Consider the following 9,324-nt stretch of genomic DNA (forward strand, 5'->3'; position numbering starts at 1 on the left):
CCTGACCCACCTGAGACCTTGGCTTTGAAGGGGCTGCCTACGATGTGCTGGGGTCCTCCGTATTTGATGGAGATCAGGTAGCTCCCAGGAGCCATGGGTGTGTAGGAGACTTTGTAGCCCTCAGGACACTCCTGACAGTCCATCTTCACTTTGGACGGGCCGTCGATGGTGACAGACAGAGCTCCGGTGCCGGCATTACACGTGTTGACGATAAACTCTGATGCCACACCTGAACAAATCGAAACAACAATATTTAAAAGCCTTTAATGCCTTAAGAAACAGCTTTAAAATAAAGGAATTGGTTCCTACCTGTGGTTCCTCCTTCCAGCCCTGGTCCAAAGGCTGACACAAGCCCTGGATCTCCAACCTGGCCCGGTTCTCCCACTCGGATCTTGAAGGGGCTCCCAGGAACATGGCTGCTATTGAAGCGAACGTCAATGGAATGAACACCGTTCTCCTTTGGGATGAACTTGATAGCAAACTGATCTGCTGAAACAACAAAACATTCTTGTGTTACTTAAAAACAGTTTGTTCAGAATTATTAACCTCTAAATGATTCGAGAGAAACAAACAAACAAAAGCAAAAAATCAAAGGGATAAAAATTTCTGTCTGTTTAAAGCTGCCCACTCACTGCCAAAAGGCAAGGCTGCAGTAACGGTTCTTTGTTACCAAAATATCTTATTAATTTTAATGCAAGTAAATCCTCAGATGAATGTCTATAACTGATTATCTTTTAGAGACAAGTGGACTCAAGTTGGCTGCCACAGCCAACTGAGCTGAAGATCCACAACAATGGCCACAACTCATTTTGGTGTGGGAGAAAACTGAGACTGATCCCCACCACATATTCTCAGTGCTGACAGATTATGTAACATCTTTGTTTGAAATTTTGCCATTAACTGGTGGTGTCAACTCTGTCTGTTAGCAAAATATCTCATGGACCTCTGGACAGATTTGAATAAAACATTTAGAAAGTAATCATTGGACAGACAGACATCTACAACTGATTAACTTTAAGAACCAATCCACTTCTAGACGGCTGCTACTTCAATGTTAGCCAACACAAAACTGTTTATAAGTCTGTCAGTTTTACACATATTGAGATAAAATGTGGTGTTAGTAGCTGAGACTTACTTTCAACACTTACTCTGAGCATGACATCTGCTGGTATCTCGTCAGAATGTGCATTAACTTATTTGTAAGATTTTTTGACCAGTCTGGAGTAACGTCATTAAACACTGGTTGCTGTTTTGCAAAGTCAAGAAAGAAAACCTTGTGCTTTCAAACTGTCAAATTTCCAAATCTCTATTTCATTATTTGGGTTTAGAAAAAGACATCCTGATGCTTTCCACTTTAGCTGTTTTCTGTTGGTCCTGCAACTCTTAGCTCAGGTCAGATGGATGGGCCAATCGAAACACTGCTTACAGGCGCACGTTTACCCACCCACCTCTCTCTGTTGTCATGGTTACCAAAGATCGCCTGTTTGACAGAGGCAGACCTCTGCTAGCTTAATATGAGGCTCGAGGTGTATGTTTTTAGCACCAAGCAGCTTGTTGAATAGACCTGGTCTACCTGATCATGTGTAGATGGATAAAAATGTCTAAGTGTTCAAACGACAGAAAGGTGACTCAGACCTTTCAATGCTTCTGTAGGAAGTGTCCCAGGCTGGAAATGCTTTCCCGCCCACAGTTTTCTGATACAAGGTTTTAGTTGTGGACGGAAATGAAGTTCTTGTGGTGCCCGGCATGCTCTCGGGTCTTACCGCTGTCCAGTTCAGTGATGTGACATTCCTCCGTGGCTCCCGATGGGGTGTGGATCTTTGCGTCGATCAGGCCTCTGGCCCCGTTCAGCTGCACAGCGAAGGAGGCCTCCTGACCCACCTTCAGACCCATCTCCTAGAAGATGTTTAGGGAAGTTCAACCACGTGGGTCCAAGTGGTCTACCTGATTTAATGTAGCTTCAGATTTCTCACCTGCAGGCTGGTGATGGTGAGGCGGCGAGCGTCGTCCGATAAACTGGCGATGGGGACGATAAACGGAGAGTCAGGGATGTGTTCATCGTTAAACTTAATGGAAACCTCATAATCACCTGAAGAGATAAGAAATGACCAGAACATCAAGTTTATCAGAGATGTAGTCTGAGTTCATTGTTCTTACTAAATAGTCTCATTAAGGGAACAAAAGACCCAGATCCAGTTTATCCAACCTCACAGGGGTTTAAATCCAAAAACCTTATCTGGAGTCTGGTTCTGAGTCTTACCAGGTTCCTGTACCACATATGTGACGCCACAGGAACCGTCCTTCCGGTCCTCAAAGGTGATCTCGGCCTTGCTGGGTCCTTCAACAGCAATGGACAGACCTCCAGCTCCAGCCTCTCTGGTCCAGATGCTAAACTCAGCTGTAGAACAACAACAGGCACACAAAGGGAGCTGCAGTTCCACCAGAAACCTCCAGAGGGCAGTAGACCAAGTCTGTGTGAAATCATGTTGGAGTTTCAAGGCTTAATCTACACTTTGTAGATAAGAGTTTTTGATTTGTGTTAAGCTCTAGGTTGGTAGGTGATCATTTGATTAATGCTGAGAGGGAATTTGTTTTAAGTAGATCTGTAGGGGGCGCTACTGAACCTTATGCAAAATGAGTTTAATATAAGTATTTACGATAAAAACTGGTCTTTTTTGGCCAAAACAACAAAAAGTCAGACTGATCAAACGTGTTTGTGTGAAAATTCTGAAATATAAATAACTTCATGTTTCTCATTGTAAAATAAGTACAAAAAAGATGAACAAAAAAGAAGACTGCAGAAGAAAAAAGCAGGACGAATCCTAAAGAAAACTATAAAACTTACCAGGGATCCCTGCCACCCCGCGGTCCAGTCCAGTTCCTCCTGCACGGACCTTATGGGCCCCTCCCTCCCCCAGGGGGCCTACAGTGAACTGAAATGGGCTCCCAGGGACATGCTGGCCCCGGTATTTCACATTGACGATATGAGGTCCCATCTCCTTGGGGATGAAGCGGACGCTGTATGTGCTGTCCTCTCCTTTAATGATCTCAGCGTCCTCTGTCTTCCCTCCTGGACTCGTCACCTGAGCTGTCATTTCCTGGTTACCTGCTTCACCTGGGGGGAGGAGAGGAAGAGGAGGAGGATGAAGGATAGGATACCAGTTAGTAAAGATCTTATATTCTGGTTAATGTCTCATGACTATAATTCAATGAGCTAAAAATCTGTATGGAGCTCCACAGAGGTCAATGTTTGGTCCTTTTTTTAAGAAAAATATTTTACCTACTGTTTATATTTTCACATCAGCATGCTGTCTTTAACTCATGCAAGAGTAAAGTTAAATAACATACTACATTAAATTAGTCCTGTTGCTATTTCAATGTTAATTTGATTTCCATAACATGTTTAAAAACAACAAAGTTCATCAAAGTACCTAACAAGTTGGCTGAAACAGAACAAAACAAGTTGCATTAGGTGAAACAAGGGAACAGAAGGAAACATTAAGGGAACATTAGGGAACAACTGATCAGGGTGGCTCCTGGGGGCCTTTTTGGGCACGTCTCACAGACCTAGAACTCTCTGGAGGGATTACATATCCTCTCTGGTCTGGGAACACCATGGGATATTCCAGGAGGAACTAGAGAATGTCTCTGAGGAAAGGGAGGTCTGGGTTTCCCTCCTGGACCTGTTACCTTCATGACCCAACTACTGATAAGCAGCAGATAATGAATGAAGGGAGCATGTAGGGAACATTGGGGAACATTGGGGAACATTAGGGAACAGTGGGATATTGTTAAAGATAAATAGTTTGAGGCAAAGCAGTAACAGAGAAAGGTTAGATTAACCCAAAACACACCATCCTGCAGCGGCGCTGCCGGCATCCCACTGAACCCACTCAGACTTTCCCGTCCTAGAAAATCTCCAAACACGTCTCTGAAGGGATCTCCTCCAACTTGCGTGCTCTCCTCCACCCGCACCTCTCTCTTGGTCTCTCCAGCTCGAGTTTTGCTGATCTCTGTGCGCTCAGTGCGAGTGTAGGTGTGGCTGCTGCGGGTGAAGGTCCGAGTCAGCCTTTCCTGAGCCGAAACCATCTGAAACCAGTTTCCTGCAGCCAGGTGGAGCGGCGAAGAAGACAGGAGAAGAGGAGGGGTAAGAAGAAAGAGATGGAGAGGAAGAAGGAGTGCAGACGGAGGACACAGCTCACCTGGGATCTTTAGGTTGAGGTCGCAGGTACTCCCCACCGTGGCAATGGATGGGGCCTGACGTTTCCTGGTGATACTCTCCTTCATCCGACCCTCGCCGAATATCTTCACTGTGAAAGGACTTCCTGTTAACAAAAATCACAAACGTTAACCACAACATGAATACAACCAATCGGAGTCCTTTATCAAGGACACCATGACATAAATAGGTGGTGGGATTTTTGCTAGCATGAAAACAATCTTTTTGACAGAACTCACTGGACTGACCAATATGCAGAACAATAAATGAACATGAGGAAACACTGGGGAAGACTGCACTGGTTGAGGAAGTCTTTGAAACCATTTCTAAACAGCTTCAGATTCCAAGATCATCAGATCAACCAACTGTAGGCAAGTAAAGTTATTCACTCTGCCAAGATCTGGAAGGTGACTTGATCTGTTCCCCTCAAGATGGAAGAAGATGTTCAGGAACAACCAAACAACCACCAAGGCTTGACACTGCCAGGGAATGAAATCTGATGGAACACCAGTGTCCCTGTCCACAGTGAAGCCACTTTTGCATCACCATGGACTGAGTGGATCAAGAAAAAAGCTCTTGCTCCAAAATCCACACCTTCAAGCTGGACTGAAAGGTGCAGGTGTCCACATGAACAAGACAAATGTCTCGAAACGTCAGGAGACTGTGACAAAGTGGAGATTCGACTCAATCTGCTGGCTTCTTCAGAGATAACTTTTATTATTTCACTTTAATAATGTATGTGAATCTTTTCGTAGCGACCTGAGATGACTTGTTGTGAAATGGCGCTTTACAAATAAACTGATTCTTAAACATCAACTCAAACTAACAGCTGGATGCTTGAAACTCGGACACAGTTGGCCCAACAGGACAATAATCCCTAACACATAACAGAACTGGTTTCTAACTGAATAAATCAATTTAACATTCCACTTCTGGAATGGCCTTCCCAAAACCCTGAAATTTGTGGACTCTGATTGAAAGCCGGGTCAGTGCAGGAAACCAACCAATTTATCTGAACTCAACCAACTCTGCCAAGAAGAAGAGTGGTCAAATGTCAGCCAGAATTCTGCCGGAAGCTTGTTGATGGAGACAAAAGGCCTATGGTTCAGGTGACACTTGCTAAAAAACATTGAAGCAAATATTGGTGGCAGCCGTCTGTACCTGGAACATGTTTGTCTGCAAACTTGATGTTGATGATGTAGTTTCCAGGTTCTGTTGGACAGAAGGTGACTTTACATGTCCCATCCTCCATGTCCTCACAATTTATGTCCACTTTACTGGGACCCTCAATGGACAGACCCAGACCTCCATAACCTGCAGAATGCAGAAACAGTGAGAACTGAAAAACTAAATCCTGATTCTGAGCAGCTCCACGAGGGTTTGAACTTCTGACCTGCATTCCTGGTGTCCACGACAAACTCGGCCACCTCAAAGGTGTGTCCCTCCACCAGACCCTGACCGTAAACCTTTACCCTGCTGGCATCCCCAATCTCTGACTGACCCACCATGATCTTAAACGGACTGTTGGTCACGTGCTTCCCACTTTTCTTCACGCTAACAACATGTTCACCCACTTCCTTTGGTGTGAAGGAAATTCCTGCACATCAGAAAGATTAAAGAAGAAATTCATGTCACCTTTTATTAGTTTTGTCAGGATTTTGGTTTTAATATCCACCACCAAGTTGATTTCCCAAATCTTTCCAATCTGAGTTCAGATCAAACTAGAGTTCTTCAAACAGACCAATGTGTCGGTTGGGCAGCCTCTTCAGCAAACATGGTTCTTCATGTCCTGAAGGCGCTCTGATGGTCGCCAACAGGCTACTCAGGTCCGTCTCTGTGATCTTCAGGGAAACGTCTGTCGCAGTGCCGACGTTGAGCTGGGACATCCTCATGGAGTCCTCCCCTGGAGACCAAATGTGACACATTAACCAGCCCTGTCTGTCAGAGTTCAGGTGGTAATTATAAGATAATATAAGATCAATCTCAAGAATGCTTCTGAGGAGGTTCTGCACCTGTGATCTTGGTGGTGAATGGACTGCCAGCAATGTTTTTGTCATCAAACTTGACGATGATGTTGTAGTCTCCAGGTGCGGTTGGCAGGTAGGACACGGTGCATGTCCCATCTTTGTTGTCTTTACAGCTGATCTCTGCTTTGGACGGACCTTCAACAGCCAGAGACAAACCTCCTGCAGAGGAAAGGAGGAAACTGAAATGAAATGGTGCTGAACCACCATTTCCTAATTATTTTCCCTTCTTCTTCTGCCTGTTTGTCACTTCATATGTTGTCAAAATAATTTTGAGACAGTAGAATATAATTTTAAACATTTCTCGTTTTAAAAACAAGTTATTTTGTTAATATGACAAAATAGTATTTAAGTTCTGTCAGCTGCTCCCTTCATCAGGGGTTGCCACACAAACTCACACAAACTATTTGGCAATCGTTTCACATCAGATCCTGCCGCAACCTGGGCTCGAACCTGCAACCTCAGGATTACAAGATGGCGGCACTGATCACCAAGCCACCACAGCTGACTCAACTGTATCTACATTTATAACCCTCAGAGTGGGGTTTTACCTTCTCCGGCATCTTTGGTGACGATGGTGAATGTGGCTGGTTGGTTCACCATACCGTGGCTCAGACCAGGACCGAATGCCGTCACATGACCACTGTTGATAGCGTCAACATAAAACTGAAGAGGACTTCCTGTTTCAGAGAAGACAAAGAAACACCTATTTATGCTGTTGCCATTCTTCGTAAGAAGTCATGAAATCGGCTCTCATTCATGTGGTTTCATGATGAAAACTGCATCATTTTGTTCTCGTGTGATTGGCCAGAAGTTGTGGGCGTGTTTATGAGGAAAAGCCGATGAGCTTCAATGGAGTCATTTTGTTTCTACTGAGAAGCAGTTGGAGGCTGTTAGAAAATACAGCCGTCTTTACATCTGTTCCAGCAAAACTTAGAAACCTCTGAACCTAAAAAGATAGTCAGTCGATGAAGAACTTGTGGAAGGAGATATCACAGTTATTGTGCACGGAGGAGACAGGCGGCTCTTTGTGGCTGTGGTGGCCTCAGCCGGGCAGCGTAGCAAACATCTGTATGAAGACAGGAGAGTTGAGAGGCCAGCGGGAAGAAACCTGTTTTAATGCTGCAGGAGGAGGGAGGAGCTTCCTGGGAGTTCTGAGCCGAGTCTCGTAGATGATGAAATGTGTGAAAACAAACGTCTGCAAACTGACTTCTGGACATTCTTTGGAGTATGACAGAGCCTTAAACCATCCAAACATCCAGCCATAAACAGATAAACATCTGAGAGAAAAGCACTTGATTCTGTTTTCTGATGATCCTCTGCTTCAGCTTACAGAGTAAACCCATGTTCTGACTGACCTGAGTATCAGAGTTTACCTGGGATGTGGCTTCCATCATATTTAATGTCCATCTCATGAAGTCCTCGTTCAGTTGGGGAGTACTTCACCGTCACCGTTCCATCTTTGTTGTCAGTGATGTGAGGATGAGCTGTTCGACCTGACGGCATCCGCACTTCTCCTGCAGAAAAAACAAATCAAACTGTCTTTACTGTTTTTACAGACATAAATGAATGTAGACAACTTTTCTGCATCTATTTCTGAGAGGAAACCTGCCTGCTGTTTTTAAAAAGAAAATGTGTTGGTTTTCTTATTATTTTACAAAAGTTGTTTCAGTTTCTAGTGATCTTTGAACTGTTCAGTTTTAAAGCAAATTTGTAGATGAAATTAGAGTGCTGCTAAAGATTTAAAATGCTGCTGAACTTTGACAGGAGTCACAGAACAGGCAGAAAGTGTGGATGAACATATGTGGGACAAATACAACTTTTAGCAGATTTTACACTAATTAATTTCTTCATTAACACAACAGAAAAAGTATTTTCAGTTTTCCCAGATGGATAAACAGAACTTATCCCCAAGGAAGATTGTTAATCAGTATGAAGTGTGGTTCAGCAGCTGCAGGACCTTGAGCTCAGACTGAATTTATTTCTTGTTAGAAACAAAGCTGGAAAAAGGATAATGTGTTTTTTTTACCTGAAACCTCTCCTTTCTGCACGGTGAAGGGAATGACCAGACTGAAGGGACGCAGAATGGGCTCCATCCCGTCCATCTGACTGATTGGCTCGTTTGTGGCCTGAAACCAGAACCAGAGGGGAGGAGCGTCACTGACAGAAAGCTCTGGGTCCAGAAGGAGGAGGGAGGAGCGCCTGATAGACACTGAACTGGCCCATCACCAGTTTTACACTGGTCCAGAACCACTTAGATCATACTCACTAAACTGGCCCATCGCAAAGAGACCAGTTCTACCCCAGTTAGCTCTGAAAGTCAAGTTTGATCTAGGGCACTGGCTTGTAGAAAATGTAGAAAATAAAAATTATACAACAACAATGGACAAAATTTGAAAAACTAAAAAGTTAAACTTGAAATGATGATAAATTTGACCCCCCTCCACAGCTTTTCTTGCACCCTGGTCATGCAGCAGAACTCTCAGATAATCAATCAGTGAATCTGGGTTGGTATTGATGATGTTGCTCAGTGATGAAGAGTCAGTTTGCAGCAGCAAATAAACAGGGGGTAAGAATGTAAAGTTGATACCCATTGAGGTGAGAAGCGCTGCTGTAACTGAAGTGTGTCACATGGTTCCTCAATTATTGGGTTGGTATCACTCGCCTGATAGGGAACATCATGCAACATGCAAACACAAACACCATGAACAGTGTCATCAACATCTGGAGCTGAAATGTCCTTTAATTCCCTTTAAATTCACACTTAAATCTGAAATATTGGTGTTTATGAACAACGTGCAAAATAACTCAATATACATCTGACAGTAGTTACAATATAGTGCTGATTAAAAAGCCACATTTCATAGAAGATAAATTTATTTAAATCAATAAATATAAATTTTCAACTGAATTTTAAAAAGGGGAAAAACAGAGCCATTTAAATTTTATTTATTTTTTGGAAGATTTCACCCATTAAAATTCCAATAAACTATCCAGAAACTCCTGTTCATGGATCACTAAAAGTCCCAAACCACAAAACTCATACCTGAACCAACCCAACCCAACCAATCCAACCCAACC

At 43.5% G+C, this 9,324-nt stretch overlaps 1 protein-coding gene across 1 annotated transcript in view; it reads right to left on the reverse strand.

Moving 5' to 3' along the window:
• LOC108248408 (filamin-C) overlaps positions 1–9,324 on the reverse strand; it is a 76,884-nt gene that overhangs the window by 434 nt on the left and 67,126 nt on the right. The window contains exons 33-48 of the mRNA XM_037981389.1: positions 8,834–8,908; positions 8,273–8,372; positions 7,620–7,760; positions 6,795–6,923; positions 6,232–6,405; positions 5,961–6,122; positions 5,613–5,816; positions 5,381–5,533; positions 4,203–4,325; positions 3,855–4,103; positions 2,846–3,115; positions 2,261–2,398; positions 1,974–2,089; positions 1,764–1,896; positions 310–486; positions 11–229 (exon numbers count right to left, since the gene is read on the reverse strand). Of these exons, the coding sequence (XP_037837317.1) occupies positions 11–229; positions 310–486; positions 1,764–1,896; positions 1,974–2,089; positions 2,261–2,398; positions 2,846–3,115; positions 3,855–4,103; positions 4,203–4,325; positions 5,381–5,533; positions 5,613–5,816; positions 5,961–6,122; positions 6,232–6,405; positions 6,795–6,923; positions 7,620–7,760; positions 8,273–8,372; positions 8,834–8,908 (2,563 nt within the window). The remainder of the gene's footprint in view (positions 1–10; positions 230–309; positions 487–1,763; positions 1,897–1,973; positions 2,090–2,260; positions 2,399–2,845; positions 3,116–3,854; positions 4,104–4,202; positions 4,326–5,380; positions 5,534–5,612; positions 5,817–5,960; positions 6,123–6,231; positions 6,406–6,794; positions 6,924–7,619; positions 7,761–8,272; positions 8,373–8,833; positions 8,909–9,324) is intronic.

The sequence above is a fragment of the Kryptolebias marmoratus genome, linkage group LG18, assembly GCF_001649575.2.
Source record: "Kryptolebias marmoratus isolate JLee-2015 linkage group LG18, ASM164957v2, whole genome shotgun sequence".
In the NCBI taxonomy this organism is placed as follows: Eukaryota; Metazoa; Chordata; class Actinopteri; order Cyprinodontiformes; family Rivulidae; genus Kryptolebias; species Kryptolebias marmoratus.